The sequence below is a fragment of the Hydractinia symbiolongicarpus genome, chromosome 12 (assembly GCF_029227915.1).
Source record: "Hydractinia symbiolongicarpus strain clone_291-10 chromosome 12, HSymV2.1, whole genome shotgun sequence".
NCBI classification, from domain to species: Eukaryota; Metazoa; Cnidaria; class Hydrozoa; order Anthoathecata; family Hydractiniidae; genus Hydractinia; species Hydractinia symbiolongicarpus.
This window is the reverse complement of record NC_079886.1, coordinates 24,874,283-24,891,943: the sequence shown is the minus strand read 5'-3', so window position 1 is coordinate 24,891,943 and position 17,661 is coordinate 24,874,283. Positions and strand designations below refer to the sequence as shown.

The 17,661-nt window shown below is 33.7% G+C and overlaps 3 protein-coding genes across 3 annotated transcripts; 1 reads left to right on the top strand and 2 right to left on the bottom strand.

The window, feature by feature from the left end:
* Positions 1-271: 271 nt before the first annotated feature.
* Positions 272-2,460, bottom strand: LOC130622292 (protein NKG7-like). The gene is made up of 3 exons (XM_057437741.1): positions 2,094-2,460; positions 1,039-1,179; positions 272-494 (listed from the first exon to the last, which is right to left on the bottom strand). The coding sequence occupies exons 1-3, from the start codon at positions 2,281-2,283 to the stop codon at positions 286-288; spliced, it is 540 nt and encodes a 179-aa protein (XP_057293724.1). The 5' UTR covers positions 2,284-2,460; the 3' UTR covers positions 272-285.
* Positions 2,461-6,897: 4,437 nt separating this feature from the next.
* LOC130622293 (peripheral myelin protein 22-like) lies at positions 6,898-8,426 on the bottom strand. Its single transcript, XM_057437742.1, has 3 exons — positions 8,050-8,426; positions 7,332-7,472; positions 6,898-7,170 (listed from the first exon to the last, which is right to left on the bottom strand). The coding sequence occupies exons 1-3, from the start codon at positions 8,249-8,251 to the stop codon at positions 6,995-6,997; spliced, it is 519 nt and encodes a 172-aa protein (XP_057293725.1). The 5' UTR covers positions 8,252-8,426; the 3' UTR covers positions 6,898-6,994.
* Positions 8,427-10,644: 2,218 nt separating this feature from the next.
* On the top strand, positions 10,645-16,044 carry LOC130622741 (uncharacterized). The gene is made up of 5 exons (XM_057438237.1): positions 10,645-10,787; positions 11,442-11,565; positions 12,205-12,252; positions 12,764-13,834; positions 14,269-16,044. The coding sequence occupies exons 2-5, from the start codon at positions 11,505-11,507 to the stop codon at positions 15,240-15,242; spliced, it is 2,154 nt and encodes a 717-aa protein (XP_057294220.1). The 5' UTR covers positions 10,645-10,787; positions 11,442-11,504; the 3' UTR covers positions 15,243-16,044.
* The last annotated feature ends 1,617 nt before the right edge of the window (positions 16,045-17,661 follow it).

Below are 17,661 nucleotides of genomic sequence, written 5' to 3'. Positions count from 1 at the left end.
TGTATGGAAAAGCGAGACTTACCTCGCTTGCCTTTAGTATATACGTATCGATACACGTGTTGTATGAGAGTTAGTTAATTAAAGATCGTAAATAAGTAACACGAAGCGATCCCACCACACATAATAGAAGACAGGCAAAAATCTTTGGGAACAAAATGTACTGTCTTATTTACAAATGTATTTAATACTATAGATTTCGAATTTTTTTTTCAACAACATTATCTGCTTTTCGATAACAACTATCTGCAAACACGTGTTCGACCTTTTAACCGAGTCTCTCTTTATTTAATAATCTTCGAAAATAAGAATTTCACTTCTCTTCCTGATTCTTTCTTCTTCTTTTGCTGCTGATCGACTATACACCAATGATATTGAAAACGAAGCTAGCGTTAGCAAAAAGCTCACCCATCCAAGATAATAACTCCAGCCCCATTTAAAATCATGTTCATCAAAATTTCTCGTGTATAATGCCATTGATAGAAACATCAATCCGCCTATCAATAAGAAGGACTTGTAATAAAAGTGGAGACTTGGACATGCCCAGTTTTTTTTTGTTTTTTTTTTTTAATTCTTTTGAAACTAAAAAGAATGTTTATTGAAACTATCAACTACTAAGACTATGTTTAGTAATATATATAATTGAGATATAATCTATTTTAAAAATGGCCTAAAATATGTACGACGTTTGATCCCCTAGAAAATTTCTACAGACTGATAAAAAGTTTTATATATAACAATCTGTCTAAATCCAAATTGTGTAAATTTTTCTGACAAAATTTAACATGAAAGAATAATTACAGGGAATAATTTTATAAAGGATATATTTTTGGTGCTAGGACTAATGTTAAGTGTTAAGACAGGTGGCAGTAGGATCGAGATTTTAACTAATTTTATCATTTTGGGTTGTTTTTCTATCATTTGATAGAAAAACAACCCAAAGACATCTGCTGCTACTGCATTCTATGTGGGTAGGCTAGCCTTAAGAAAGAGGAAAATCGCCCTGGTGAATTCTACTTAATAAAACAATAACGATATTACCTGATGTTATAATAAAAACAGTTGTAATGTAGCTATGTCGGCTGCTTGTTAAAATTACCCAAGATAGTATGTGATAGGTGAAGGTTATAAAGTAAGTGATGATAGACAAACATCCAAATGCACGTACAACATACAGCCATTCTAAATAGTAAATAGATGGATCAGAAGTTGGTTTCCTTACAATTTAAACCAAATTGTATATAAATAAAGTATGGTGTTTTCACAATTAAGTTCCATATTCCTCAAGAATAGGAGTTGAAAGTTTTACATTTTGCATTAAGGCAAAGTCGATGAACTGTTTTCTCCGGTGTAGATTTTCTTTTGGTAATCAGAAGACCATAATATGCGTCATTACAACTCAATTTAAGCAAATACACAAATTCCACAAAACTGTATACATCACACAACACTTTAGATGCAACGTTCATACTTTTCGTGTATTGACATGCTAGATACCCTCTTTTCCTTAATCCTACTCGGTCCGGGGTTTTCCGAACATATTATAACCCTCAATAACTTTTCATAGCCTTGTTCAAATTGAATCAAACTTGGTACACTTAGAGCACGTCAAAAAAGGAACAATCTTTTTTTACTAATCTACTTTGAAGTATCAAATTAACAAGGGGGGGATTGTAAGGCTTAGATATGGAACACACACATATGGTTATTTTAAAGAAAAGGCTTTATGATTGTGTTTTTTAGTTAAATGACATATCACTGCAGTGTATCATTGAATTTTTTTCTTCAGATTGTAGACACTCCCATACGCTGTTATTAACTTTGCTACAACTAAGAGTAGTTTTGCTGGATGCTTTAAGAATGGAAGTGTTGCAAGAAACGCAAAGGGCTTTAGAAAAACAAAACAGAGATCAACAAATGGGGTGAGGGGAACGATGATTTGATGATCTAAAATATTTTTTGCAACAAAATAAATTAAGCTGTTAAAATCTTTGTCAGTATAGAAATCTGAACAAAAATAAGAATACCCAACGCAAAAAAAAAATCACATTTAAACAACAAAAAATTTATGAAAAAAAAAATGTACTTGTATGTACCTGGAACTTTCCCTTTGTGATGCTGATCTTTAGAAATGTCGACGCATCCTTGTTCATCACAGCTTTTCCACAATCCAATGCTGCCACTCGTTAGAACGGTCCACTTATGTGTCGAGATACTTGTTAGAGCTAATATAGTACATGCTAGTAAAGTTAAACCTGCTGCTGCTTTTAAGGAATTATTAAACATTTTAATAAATTTTTGTGATCTTTATTTTTTTTCTTCACGTAATTATTATCAGTAAAAAAGTGTTAACTTAAACAATAAAACACTTTTGATTGGTCATTTTTCAGTCAGTTTCTTTGTTAAACAGCAATCAAAATCTGTCTTATCAAACCGATTTGTCCATTTGTAGATTTCACGAAATGTATTCCACAGTCAAATGCATTCAAATATCTCCATCGCAGAGGGTGATAGAATTAATACTAGAAGTATGACGTATAAAAAGGGTATTGATTCGAAAATGAATCACAAGAAATCGTATATTATAAAACATTTAGATCCATTTGTGAGATGAATAAACGTGTTTTATTTCTCTTTTTTTTCTGCCATTAACAACCACCACCGCCGGCTTAAAAACTCCTTCCCTTTCTAAAAATAAACTTAGGCATGGTAATGGCACGAATGTTGGAAGCGAATAAATGTGAATATGCGTGTGAATTAACAGCAATATGGTTTTAAAAGTTGTGTCTTTGATTCGCTATGGCAATAATACTGAACTTATTCTTGTATTGACAGGACTTGCCAATGCGTCTTAAAAGCTCTTACAAAAAGTACATAATCATATTTAATACCCCACTGTTGAGTATTTTTGAATGTTTACGTTTATTCGAACGTTCTCGAAAAATTTGTTTTGTTTTTTTTCACGTTATCAGTCTATATGACGCCGTATTAACCGACATCAAAACAAAAACAAAACAAGAAAGTTAATTTAAAGTGGTAGAAAAATTTTAATTACTCCTTGTTTTCGTCTGGTAGACGATAGTTTATTTGACAATTTAAATGAAATAAATGAATTCATAGCAGCACAACAATTAAAAGCTACAAAAACTTTTGGATGCAAATGTCCCCGAAGTTTATGTAGCGCAACACAGTGGTCACAAAAATATTAATTCGTTAAGAAATTACAAATCAGCTAATACCACTCACCGTCACAAAAAGTCAAACATTTTGAGCTCAAATAATAACCAACTTGACGTACATAACCAATCGACAGCTGTTAATACTTCCAGTTCCACGTTGTATTCAACCCTCTCTTCATTTTTTTCCGGAGGAAATTTTACAATTGTACATTTAATTTTAATACGAACACTCCACCAGCTAAACGACAAAGAACTGAACTTTAAAACTGTTTTGAAATATTCTATTTTTAAAAGTTCTATTGTATTGTTTATTTTTTAACGAGTTGTGGATCGAATGTCTGTGGGCGTTCGAAATATAAAGAAAGTTACATGGTTTCCACCTATAAGCCTTGTTTTTGGTAAAGACCCCTGAACTCTAACCCCGTTTTTTTTTCATTAATGGTTATGAAATAATCAGTGGGGTAATAAATGACTTATTAACCTTTTTAGCCTGTCTACACAGGAAAATATAGACCTCTGTCATCACACCATAACCTCGGTCTATATTTTCCTGCAAAGACTGACTAAACTGTTAATAAGCCATTAATATATATAAGCGATTTTAAACATGCTGAAATTTAAAATAAATGTTACCAACCTGGTAACCCCGCAGTTTGCGAGAAATTGAACAACACCGTAATGCTTCGAATACACGCCCCCTTCTATTAAACGCCCCTCTCGAATAGACGCCCCCTTTTTCAGTCATTTTTTAATAAACTTCCCCCTCTAAACGACGCCTCCCTCGAATAGACGCCCCTCCCTCATAAGGGGGCGTTTATTCGAGGCGTTAGTAAAAGTATATGAGAAAATCAATAACTGTTTTGGTTTTGCTCTTATTTTAATTAAAAGGCAATTTTAATGGTGCTATTGTAATATGTAAATTTCATAAGCACAACTAAACACAATCTCTGATATTTGGTACATTCGGTAAAATAAGGAAATTTTCTATAAACAACTTTTTCTTAAATCTTAGGTTTAAGGTTGGAAATTTAGATATATTGTAAAGTTTATATTATAGGCATCCAAAAAAAACTGCAAAAGAGACGAAGTGTAAAAAATGTAATAAACGCCCTCCTCTTTTGAACGCCCCCCAGACACTCCCCAGAAATGTCAAAAAATTTAATAAACGCCCTGGGCGTTTATTCGAAGCAATACGGTAGTGTGTTTCGTGTTTTATCGTGTTAAGAGCTTTCTAAAGTCTTTTCTTGCAACATATAGTTTAAGCATTTTATTTTAAGCATATAAACACAATATAAATATTAACTGAATAAATATTTAATATTAACTGCATAGCGTTAAAAAAATTAGGAAAAACGGGATAAATACTTCATCAAGAACTTCTCGAAAAATTTAAATCTCGAGTGTTCTTTAACCTACTTTTCTGTTGTTTTTATTCTTGTAGTTGTGTTATTTTCATGCATATCGACCGGAAAATTCAAACAAGCAATCAAGTAGCAATGATCAGTGAAATGAGCTATCGCAAAAATTATCTCGTGTGTTATCAATATTCTGTTAAAAAAAGATTATAATACACACTTTTACAATTCCCACTGGTTAAAGTTTCGTGTGTTTTAAATTGGGGGCATGAATTATATCGCCTTTGTCGATGACTGTGGAAAAATATGCAGACATATCTGTAATTCTTAGATAAGGCCACATCAGCATTCCATTTTTTTCTCCTACCCAATCTGCCTGTACTTGCAAGGGATTTGGGATATTTTTATGCTGATAGCTAAGCTTTTTTTGATATTCTAATAATAAACTTCTTTCTGTATGTTCACAGTCCAACATCACAACATTCCTTATAAGCTGCAAATGCCCTAGTAAAAAAAATAAATTAAAAAATACTGTTATGCTAGTGAATGACTGTCTATGCATGCACGTTAACTGACTTAGAGTTGCAAAAGAGGAGTGCTTTGCTGTCTAGCAAACTTTTTTAATATGTAAGTAGTCAGGATGACTACTTACATTTATAGCTAGCTAGCTCAATTACACAACCTAAATAAATGTTAAAGTTATCCTCTATATGTTATTTAACCTTCGCCAGGATATTGTTTTCCAAAAATTTAACCTCTTAAAATTATTAATGCGGTAGTAGTTTGTTCTTTGTACCTGGTTGCAAGCTCTTCATCACTTCCAACAACTTGTTTTTTTCGTATGGAGAGATATTTTGTGAGTGCCAGATGACTCGATAACTTTAAATCATTTAACGAAAGCTTGCTAAGTAAAACTGGCTCACAACTTAAATTACTAGCCATGACAAACCAACAACAATAAGCAGGACAGGACTTAACTTGAGGCACCGTTAGCTCAAAATTTTCGTGACTTCGTGGCATCGATTCAATATAAGCTAAACGAAATTTAATTCCGGCAGGCTCGGCGAGATTGTAATACGGTGTATTAGCCAGCTGTTAGCGTCTGGCGCGTCAATGTCTGGTTCATCAATAAAAATGTCGACATTACTAACGTTGGCATAAACATCATTACCGCAATCTTCTTCGCTTGTTTTACATAAATTTGTGCACGATTTCGGTTTTCAAACATTTGCACTTCTTTTTTGCATTCACTTTCAATTTTCAGCTGGTTAATTCCTTCAGGAATGTCTGTAACCATTAAATCTATACCAACTTTGGTCAAGTTTGATTTTTCAGTCATGATTTCTTTAAAGGAGTGGTATTGATAGTAAAGATTATATTTTAAATATAAGCCTAAAAACTTGTGCGCATTCTATGTTTTTGTAGCGCATCGAACGTCGATATTTGTAATTCTTCCGCAAACTTATCTTGTTGAAAGAATTCCACTCGAGCTTCGTTACAACGTTTTGTTACTGTTTTCGTATAATCAGCATACGAACTGTTAAACCGTTGAGACATCGTAATATTCGCTGACACAAACACAACTGATTGCGTATTGAAAGCATTTGCTGATATTTAAGCATTGTCAGCTCCAATAGCTTACAGACGAATTCCAGAAAGAAATTCAAAACAGTATAAACGTTAAGTTAAGATAGATTCGAAATTAGGCATTTCAGAGCCACTTCACGCCTAGTGGAATACGTCATTCTATGACCACAAGTCTGTTGTCAAAAAAAGTTATGATCGAAGGAATAACCTAGGAGGATAGAACCCCCCCTCTCTTTTTCAATACCTATTTTTCCCATGTGGTACACGAATCTAAGTCCGACCGAATATATCTAATTTGGATGCACGAATCTAAAACGGGCGAATTTAAATTTGATCAAAAATAAGTACATGCGTTTAAAGGCACTTGCGTAAGTCTTCTCTGAAATAATACTTTGTCTGTCGTGGGTATATATCCAGTGAAAGGTGTTTAGATATGTGGTATTTTTAACCGTGTTTCTTTAGTTGAATAGTTGGGATAAAATAAACAGAAGACATCCTGTCACAATGAATTTGGCGGTTACTTTTCACACTATTGATCGTCCAAATGTGGCTTTTGATGTCCAAATATCCCGATAGATTCCATGTAAAAAGAAACCAAACATATACTTGTAATAAAAAGAACTTAACTACCTATTAAAACTACCACCAAAAATGCATAAAATGCATGAAACTAAAGGTAGCCGGACTGCATGAAAAATAAAAATAATGAACATCTTTGCAGGGTTTAAATACAAGTAATCAGCTTCATCAATTAAAATAATAATTAAAACAATAGGCAATTATTTTGGTCATATATATTTTTATATGTTATATATGCAATGGTGAAATATATACATCATGTTTTATTTACATTCGTTCTAGTGTTTAGCATAATTTTTAATGGCGTATATTTTGTTGTGTCATCATATAAACAAAAGCAAGTATAACTGACAGCAGGTTGAAGGTAAATGACACCCAGCCTAAGATGAAACTATAACCCCAACTGTAACCATTATCCATTACTGAGTGAAACTTCTGTGTATAAATTGCCATTGCAGCCGTGATGCATATCCCTAAAAATCATTTTTTGTCACTAAATATTTTGTCACTAAATTGAGCTGACTGATGACACGGTATGTAGTTAAAGAAGGAAGAAATAAATGTAAAAAAAAAGGATACAATGAAGAGTGGAAAAAAGTGAAAAACAAAACAAACATCTTTTCTTTTTACTTACAAGCTATTCCCAGTAAAACGACCAGAAAAATGTTGCAACAAAGAAATCTGTTTGAGATACAGCTAATGAAAAACAGGAAAAGCGACACAACTTGAATTGCAGCTCCAATAATTAAAAGCATAAGCACGCCATTATGCCAATCTAAGAAGCAAATGAGATATTTTTACGAACAAAAACGATATTACTCGAGAGATGAAGTGTACAACAAATAACATGGCGTTAAAATAAATCCTTTAGTACTCATACTTATTGGACGTACTATAGTATAGTGGACTTTTGTAATATTTGCAGTATGGTGTTTAGTGTACACCACCCGATTTACAAATCGTCCCTAATTGGCCAGTCATTTGTAAATGTGAAAAAATAAGCAGATACTAGTAAACACTTAAATTCTTTATGTCTGTTTGGTTAGTTGGTTGAATAGTTGGTTGACATTGCGCTGGATTAAAATTATTACGACAATATCATATCAAAATTTAGACTTCAATTCCTGTTTTTTATGCTCCCATGTCCTTTATTTGGACTTTAATTATTAAAGTCAAGATCAAATACTTTGGACAAAAAAATTATCAGTAACAACCTCTTTATTGGTCCAGTCATTCCCAACTGATAAACATAAGCACTAGTGATAAATATACACAACTATTTTTTCAATACAGCATAATATAACATGAGAGATTATAATTAAATACTTCAACACCTTGCAACACCACTATACCTGGCATTCCTGTCGACTTAATTTGTGGATCCTCGTCAAATTCTTGACACCCGATATCTTCATCATTACAGAAAAACCAGAGACCTTGATGATGTGCTGACGAATCATGCTCAATCCAGAAATTGGTAGATAAACTGATAAATGATGCTACAACAGCAAATGATAAACACAAGAACACAACAAGCTTCAGACACAACGACATGCTTACGTATTATCGCAAGCTGTTAATGTAAGCCTCACCAAAGGTCTTCGAACAACAAAGTAAATTATTTTAAATAGAAATAATTCTTTAACACCTGATATAATTCCCCATGTTTTTTTCTGAATTCAAATAATTTTCAAAATTTGTCAATTGCCATTACGACAGTTATTTATTGAATGTGTGATGAAAAGATATATTCACAATTGGTTGATAAGGATGTATATAAAATTGTTTAAAAATTTATTTCTACACCATTTTATTTCGGATTACGAATATTAAATATTTCTTAAATTAGAACATGACACTGAGATATTATGGATTGGGTACGATTTCTAAGTGAAGAATAATAAAGTTATAAATATACGGCTTAAGAAACTAAAAGTAATTTTTCTAGTTGACTATTATTTCTTTTTCCATATTTAATGAAAAACTAGCAAAACAATAAAACAATGAGCCTTGCAATCAACCTTTTTTTGAGACATTTTACCATCACTCTTCTTCCCTTCACCCACCCTAACAACTACAACAACAACAACAACAACAACAACAACAAATTAATAGTGGTCCGATAATCAGCAAAAGCATGTGCATTAATTGGTCCTTAAATACCTCCAGATTTTTAGGTCAATTTGATTGGCTACAAGGTGCAAACCCGAGTTCGTTACAGAGTGCAAGCTAACTTATTTGGCAGCAGAGAGCATCTGAAAGGTGATGACAACGAGGATACGTTTGACGTTACATAAAAAAGCGATTCATTTATGACACCGAACTTCTGATATTACAATCCTGGACATAATTTTTTTTGCAAATGTTTGTTTGTTTTTAGTCAAGTACAATCCCCTTTTCAAAAACTCGGCAGCTTGCAGATGAGCAAGCATTGTAAATGCTTTATGGAACAATCCCCGCAATGATCTGTCAATGTCCATAAATTTTAAAACGCTCCACTCTAAAGTCATTAAAAATAGTATCGTGTAAGATTTTTGATCTGGCTGAATACATTAAATTTGCTAAATATGCTAAATTTTATAAACATGATGTTAATTTGACTACGGCCTCAATTATCTTACTATTTTAAAAAATTGAGCCTGGAAATAAACAAAGATTGGACAACATTTTAGATATTTTCTTTCTATCAAAAGTCACTTAAGTCTGAAAATTGGCATGCTAGGTATCAAGTTTTTAAATTCTCTTCCTAAAATAATGCTTACAGAAAAAAGTGCTTATATATTTCGCGTCATCGTATGCATATAATATTCAAAACTTTTGCATATTTTTAGCCTAATTATACTTACAGATTAAGCCGATTACCTGATCAATTCATTGATCGCATTGAGAATGTGTGTTGATCGACAATAATAAAAGTATATGATGGACCTTGTGCGAAAGTCATGACTTAAAAAATTACAAAAATTTACCGTGCTGAGGTACGTCTGTCTAAAAGACCATTCTTTAGTTTTTTTTATATCCCGCCCTTATCCTACTACGCATGCTCACCATATGCCCTCCCTTACAGGGACAAAACGAAACTCCATTATCAACGAGGTTGCTTGTTAAGCACACAATGTTTACATTGGGAAATTATTTTCTAATCTCCATCTAAAACCACTACCAAAACTTAAAAAGCCTCTAAAGCTAAATAGGGGAATTGCGGTAAGAGAAAATGTCAATATCAGTTATTTGACCAAACATTAAAAGTTTTTGCAAAAATATGTGGTATTGCATGCTTGAATCGGTGGCCGCGGTCTCTGGTAGAGACATTCTTATGAAGAAAAAACATTCTGGTACATTCAGGTGTCAACAAATATTTGTTACAACCTTGAATACACAAGCCTCACTAAGTACCTTACTTTCTGTATACTTTCTATTCAGTTAATTAGCACCCATGTAAGAACCCGCCTACATGGTTTCTACGTAAAGGATTTAATACAGTTGTTAATGATGTACATATTTTGGCGCTAATTTATGTGCTTTTACTTGTTTTCTTTGTCTCTACAGAAAAATAACACGCCTTCTTTAGGGTAATTGAGGTACCTTGTGGATTTTATCAAACCAATTCGAATTTTACGTTCGAGAACCTAATTTTGGTACGTTTAAAAATAATACATTTGTCAGGAATTTTTATCAGAAAACCAAAATCTTCAAAAGCAACGTGTGCTGCTTTTGAAATAAAAATATGCACATGAATCAAAAATAAAACTTTCTTTTCAACAAAATAGAAATAGAACTCGAAGACAAACCCCTTGAAAGCACCACCCCAGTCGCAAACAGTGCGCATATTTATCAAAAAGATGTTGAAAAGAACACGAAACAAAATTTCACGCTTGAACGAACAAATAAAATAACAGCTCAAAGTGAAATTATTTTTATAAACATTCGAAATGACGTTAGAACGCGGTTCAAAAAATTTGTTGTGTTCGAAGTATAATAATAAAAAGAAGAAAGTTCTTTTGCGATCAGATTTTTGTTTATTATAAAATTTAGTTGATTTATAACGTGAAAACAGGATTGGGAATTTATTACGTCGCATGAAATTTAGGTGAGCAAAAATTTGAGAGTGAACATTTGAACGAGAGATACGTTATTGGGATTTAAATGGAGTCTGTAATGACCATGTGTAACCCGTATTGAGTAAACACATTTTAAAAACGCTCAAGATGGATGCTTTGCTATTGAGGTGTAAAATTTATGATGTCCTGAAATGTGTTGATTATAAAACTTTAAATTACAAACAATAATGTTTAGTAGACCTTGTTGAGTACAGCATGGGAAGAAAATTGGAATATATGATCGTTTTTAGCTACCCTCTCCAGCCTTTATCCAGTCTGTAGCTTATCCCATCTTGACCACGCAATTTCTTTTTGTTTGAAAAGATTGATGCATAACTTCTTAAACGTAAATCACCTTCAAACAGACGTTTGTAGTGTTAAAATTCGAATGTACATTCGACAAAAGATTTAAGCTGTATCCGCTACAAACTACACTCTAAATTTTTAAACAGAAGGCTATTTTGGTGGGCTTATATTTGGGTGATAACCACACTTCCTATCTTTTTACCCTTACTCACCCTCGGAAAAATATATTCCAGGCAGCAGATTTTCGCCTTTCGTAAACATTTTGATACTTCGTGCATGCTTAACACAAATTAGCCGTTTTGCAGGTATTATTTTTATTATTTTTTCTTCAACTTTAGATTAGAACACAATAAATAAAGAAATACAGAAACTGACATGCATTAAATTTATTTGCGCATGATATGGAGCTCTATCGCTTCAATTTTATATATCTTCTACTTCTTCTGACAGTTAATTTATCAGGTATGTTGGCTTTTTCTTTAAATAAATAAAATATTGTTTCTAAACTCTGCAAGAATAGCCTTAAACGTATTAACTTTCTCGAGTTCCGCAATATTTGGGTAAAATCGCGATATACACGCTAAAATCGGTTGACATGATTCTGAATGAACTATAGGAAATAAAATTACATCCCAAGGAAAATTGATAAAAAGTTTATTATACTACATTTCTCTAATCTGTGATAACATTAAACGTAGTAAATCAGTACATTAAAAAAAACGTTCTACTCGGTGGGGGAGGGGGAGGGGGAGGGGAAGGGGCTCCCCTTTCCAAATTTTTTTTTAAAATTTAAAGAAATCAATAGTTATTTACAAATACTAAAAGATGGCTGTGATATTTTTTGTATTTTCAAATGAAGCAATTTGAGGTCATTTTTGTCTTTTTCTTAAACACCCAACCATGGAAGGCACTAATTTGTGTCCTCAATCCCTACTTTAAAAACCGTGTCGTCGGCCCTAAGCACGATTTGACTTATTTGTCCAAGCCATACGAAATGTTGATAAGTATTGAGGCTACAAGATATGTTTGATGTGAAAGCTTGTTACACTGCATACACGAAAGAATTTTTGATTTTTGTAGCTGAGATATTTGTTTTTTTAGATTCATTACCTACAACTCAGAAAGATTTATCAAGTGGTACGAAAAAAGGTAAAAATCATGTTTTGTAACTACTTTGAAGTAGCTTTGACTACAAACGTAACTTGTATGATTTACACCATGGAGACCCACATTTTAAAATTTCATGACATGTCATCTAACCAGAAATGATGTTTCTAAGATTACGGTTAACATTAATACTTTTAAATCTAACTCTCAAAGTGTTAACATATGTCGAGCGTTTAAATGGACTTGTTTTAGCATGTTGTTATTTTACCAAATAAAGGTGCCCAATAAGTATTTGGTTCTATTAATCAAAGATTTCATGTGTATTGAATTTTAACAATTGATGAAATGTAAGAAATTTTATAGGTTTGCATAACAGGCTCTATCAGGGAAAATAAAGAAATTCTTTTGTGGTTTAGAATGTTTCACACAGACCTGAGTTTGTTTTTCTGTAAAGCTTTAGAGGGATTTGGTGTTTTTGAAAAAAGGAAACTATATTAATCTTCATGAAATTCATATGTCTAAAGAAACTTTTACCAACTTTCCGATTTTACAGGATGTGCGAAAGGAGCGTTATACAATCGCAACAGCCTATCAAAGCCGAAAGGTAAAGAGATTCACATTATCACCACAGACATCAATGAAGTACTGAGTGGGATCAAAAAAAGATCTGCGGAGGAGGATGACTGCACTGAGAAGAAGAGTGAAACACCAAGCATTCACGAAAATGCGGTAGGAACGCTTCATACTGAAGTGAAAGCTAAGAAATCTGAGCAAACTCACCTTACAAGTATAGACAATAAAAAAAAATCCGAGTTAAGTTTAAAATTAAGTCAACTCGATAAAAAATCACACTCATATCCAGATGCTTTATCGCATATCATGAAAGATTTGTCTGGTGCGAAACGCACGGTATCGAAAACTCCAAATCTAAAGACACTTAAAAATTCGCCATTATGGAGTTTATCGAAATTAATAGATGATGTTAGCGCTATTACTGCCAAGAAATCTCATAAAAATGCAACTGACACGAAAGAACCAATCAGTGAAACACATGCATCAATCTTTCCAGTTAGTGACAAACATAAAACTGGCACAGTAAAAGCAACGCTATCCACCACCTCTGAAAATAAAGGCTTGAAGGCCACATTAGCTAAGGCTATAGCCAAAGTTGAGAAGGTTGTAGCTAGTAAAAATGCTGCTCAAAGAAAAATTATCACCACTGTTGACAAACCCATAACGAATCTTCTGGAAAAAGACAAAGCTATTGTGAATAGTTTTGAAAAAGATAAATCAATACTTAATCCTAACTTCAAAAACAAAACCATTGATGCTAACAAAAAGACAAGCGATAACGCCACAGCAACAAAACCGAAAGCAGCTCCACCGGATCCATATGCAGAAATTGCTGCAGGTCCTGATCGTCCTAAACTTCCGGAACTAAAAGGTGGAGATACTGCCGGTGCAAGTGATGGTCCTTTAATGAAACTTGGTAGTGGTGGCGGTGGTGGTGGTGGAAGTGCAGAACAAGTGGTGAGTGATTCTGCCAAAGGTGCCAAGCCTTTAAGTGGACAACATGATGTTGGTGGTTTATTGGATTCTCTCACAGATAAACTGAATGCTGCAGGTGAGGCTTTTTAGGATTTCTATGACAAATTGCCATTTAACGAAACATAGAACCTTTTTCCTCCTAGACCAAGACTACTACCTCGGATTGGGATTACGATGTTTTATAAGGTATTAAAATTCTAAGCAGGACGGTCATATCCATGTTTTCTCTTTTTATCAGAAGGAAACGATGTATTGCTTTTAGTGTGAAATCCTGCTGGGGTCGATTTAATCGGGGCTCGTTGAATAATAACTCGCTATCAACAGAATTGGCGAAAATCAATTCTTGCCAAATATTAAGACTTGGCAACTTCGCGAAAATTAGTTGTAAATGAAATTTTACTTTCAACAAAATTTCTCACGAAAATTAATTTTAAGGTAGCCAGTTAAAATTTAAAATGTTACTTTTTACAAGATAAGAGCTAAATTTCACTTAATTCTGTTACGCCACAGGAGGTGGAGTAGCGACGGATCAACCAATCAGTGGGAATGAAGTCAAGTATCTACAAACACAGCTAGGAATGGAAGATGAAACTGGAAAACAAGCTGAACCAATGCCTGGTCAAGGTCCTCCTGCAATTGCACCTGAGGTACAAGGACAGGAGCAAGCATCAGAAGCACCTCCCGAGGCAGTTCCAGAGCAAGGAGTTGGTCCTGTTGACAAACTAAAAGATGAAGCTGATATGAATGAAGCACATAGAATAGCTGAATCTAGCGGTACAGCAAAAATGGAAGCACCACAAGAAGAAGAAGGACTTGATAAAGAAGTGATGGAAAAACTGGCTAACACTGAAGAAGGTTTGAGTAAATCTATAGCGGATAAAGCAAACTCCTTGAGCAAACTTGGTGCTCTGGATATACTGAAAGGTGCACAAAAAGGAGCTCCTGAAGAGATGACAGATTACTCTGACGCAGATATTTCTCCAGGTCCTGATCCGTATGCCATACCAAGTGCAGAACCAGGTCGAGCTGCTTCAAGTATGCCTGCTGGTGCTAATTATAATTCTCAAGAACTGGAAACATCTAATCTGTTAAACTCTGGCAATTCCTTGCAAGGTTCTGACGGTTTAGAACGTGGTGTGTCTGAAGGATTCGCTCAAAGCGATGCTGCTGGATTCGAGCAGCGTGAAGAAGGTGAAGGAGAGAGAGGCTTTGGCGATGAGATCACTGGCAATACACGATCGCGAACCAAGAATGACGATTCGTATATTAGCGAAGCAATGAACGCCATGGGTGATACTCCATTTACCACACGACAAAACATCCCCGATGCTTTGTGGGATGGTGCAAAAGGACTCGATGGTTCAGATTCATATAACACCAACTATAACACGCAAATGTTTAAAAAGAATATTATACTGAGACCAAAGAAAGATAACTATGTTTCGCCGTTTAGTGGTAAAGAATCGTTTGAAAATGATGTTTAAAACCGTATTGTTTATAGAGATGTGAGAAGTCTTTAAGTATTCCAGTGAACATAGAAGTAGCTACGACCCTAATATTTTGTAGTACTTTAGGGTCAATATTGTCGACCCTAAAAGCAGTTTTTGTTGACTGTGTATACAAGTAGTAGCGAGTTGTTACGAACAACAAATTAAAAAATCCAGGGATAAGGGATTTGAAGAAAGATAATTACATTTTACCTTGGAGAAGATTTTACTGATAAAAAGTATACATGCACAACGGTTTTAACGGCTAAGGAAAAGAATCTTCAATTTCGAGCTTTTGTATTGCTAAATAGTTTTTCTTTCATCCTTTTCGGAGAGTCGAAAGCATTTTATTTTTGAATAGAAAAACTGTATGCAATATGGCGAAAGGTGAAAAAAAGTTTTTACGAGTTCAAAATCTAAAGGAAATTTTAGCAACGCTTGATAGTATGTGAATTATTTTTCTACTTCTACGAAAAAATTAATTTTATACACAACTTTTTACTGTAGAGATAATTTTTTTATCAGTTTTTTTGAACATATACATAACAATTAGTATTTTACATATCTTTAATTTTTTAAATAAACACTCAGAGACAAGAATGTTTGGAAAAAGTGTTGACCTTCTGTTATGAACAAATGTTCATCGTTGCTGTAAATTTTTAATTAAGGGATGGTTCGTAAATTTCAGCGTTTGTTTCAAATCACAGATAGGGGACTTACGCAAACCCATATTTGATGGTTGACGGTACCTGTACCGAATGGGAATAGCGAACTGCTTTGGAAATAACCAATCTGTAAACTATACGTGTATTGGTTACGGTCTGATTTTGCAGTCATCTTGCCTGGGGTGAAAAACGCTAAAAAATATAAAAAATAAGAACAAGGATAAAAATAATAATTGTTAATAAAAGCACAACTGAACTTCTTTGTCTACCTACTATAAGGTTACCTATATTTTTTTCGCGGATTTCCGATTCAGAATATTTGATAATATATCTACGTCATTCACGGAATTATTTCCCGCGAAATATAATTTTGGACCCGCGAACTAGAAGAACTATTAAAATTTAGAACTATGAAGGTATTTTATCACCTTTCACCTATCGTCCAAAGGAGGTTTAATTGCCCTTGATCATTCCTGCCTTCTGAATGAAGTGAACAATAACAAAAAATTAGTTCATTTAAAATGGGCTTCACGTATGAATTTATTACTTTATTTTTATATTTCAGACGTTTTTATGTTTATAGAATGCTTATTTTAGTGTCTGTAAATTATTTTTGTTTACATAATTTGCATGCACCATCTTCATTTACAGGTTTTTTTTCGCGCCACTCTTCTTTCGTGCTTTGCGCAAGTCATTTATTCGAAAGTTTTCTAATATGCCAAGTGTCAATTTCAACTATCAGGATAGATAAACAGATTTCACCTTGAATTTATAACTTTCTACCACAAATTTTGTTGGTGGAAAAGGTTTTATGTAACCCGTAAAGTGTTTTTACGTGTTTTACTATAGCAGATTTTATGCAGATTTGCGCAAAGTGTAACGGCCATCTTAATGAATTAAATTTTTTGTACTTTACAAACAAAGTGGAGATAGAGCGAACTATTTTTATCAAAAACTTCAGCATCTTTTTTACGGAAATAGTTAAGACAAGAGAAGTAAATAAGTCTATACGTTTTGTATAGGTTCGCTTTCTGAAATAAAAATTTTTTTAGTTTTTATATTGATTATCCTGTTTGAATGACTGTTTGCGGCGATGCGATACTAATACAATATTTACTGATCACCCCGGGGTGTCCTGCAAAATATCGCCCGATGTCTTTCCAATGTTTCTTCAAACGTGTTTGTTTATTTTAACCTACTATTTGTCTGGAAGACGGGCAATACCGCTCCATATAGACCCATCGTCAACAGCGCTAAGCCAATCAAAATGCCTAAAACCACGTATTGCTCACTTGCAAATCAACAATGCATTGGTTAAAATTGACAAGTAGAAGTGGGTTATAAAGATCACCGGAAGTGTAATTGCTTTTGGCTGTCAGCGTTATTTACGAGGATTGAATCCTCATTCGTTGGTTAAGATATTTATTATATTTGTGGTATAAATAAACAGATTGGAATAGACAAAATTGGGTGAATGTAATTTTTGAATGCCTTTAAATTTTTTGTGTTAGGCAAAATAGCCAGTGTATTCAACACAAAGATGATGATGGCCCCAAACGTCTCGTCTTCAGTCCGTCCGTATTTTGCATTCTCTTGCACGATCGCCCGCGTCCACATCCGCGCATCTCACAAGCTTGCGCCAACTGCACAATGTTGGTTTTTCTTAACTTATCAGGGAAGCGCACCTTTGCTAATGCCAATCAACGATCGATTACAACTTTTAATGATAAGAAAATATAATAATATAATCT

Excerpts from the sequence above, each read along its gene's own strand:
- LOC130622292 (XM_057437741.1), bottom strand. The coding sequence starts at position 2,283 with ATGTTTAATAATTCCTTAAAAGCAGCAGCAGGTTTAACTTTACTAGCA. Across the intron at positions 1,180-2,093 it reads TCACAAAGGGAAAGTTCCAG|AATGGCTGTATGTTGTACGT; the intron begins GTACATACAAGT and ends TTTACTATTTAG. Across the intron at positions 495-1,038 it reads TGTTTTTATTATAACATCAG|GCGGATTGATGTTTCTATCA; the intron begins GTAATATCGTTA and ends TCTTATTGATAG.
- LOC130622741 (XM_057438237.1), top strand. The coding sequence starts at position 11,505 with ATGGAGCTCTATCGCTTCAATTTTATATATCTTCTACTTCTTCTGACA. Across the intron at positions 11,566-12,204 it reads TCTGACAGTTAATTTATCAG|ATTCATTACCTACAACTCAG; the intron begins GTATGTTGGCTT and ends TTGTTTTTTTAG. Across the intron at positions 12,253-12,763 it reads ATCAAGTGGTACGAAAAAAG|GATGTGCGAAAGGAGCGTTA; the intron begins GTAAAAATCATG and ends CCGATTTTACAG.
- LOC130622293 (XM_057437742.1), bottom strand. The coding sequence starts at position 8,251 with ATGTCGTTGTGTCTGAAGCTTGTTGTGTTCTTGTGTTTATCATTTGCT. Across the intron at positions 7,473-8,049 it reads TAAGTCGACAGGAATGCCAG|ATTGGCATAATGGCGTGCTT; the intron begins GTATAGTGGTGT and ends TTTGCTTCTTAG. Across the intron at positions 7,171-7,331 it reads CGTTTTACTGGGAATAGCTT|GGATATGCATCACGGCTGCA; the intron begins GTAAGTAAAAAG and ends AATGATTTTTAG.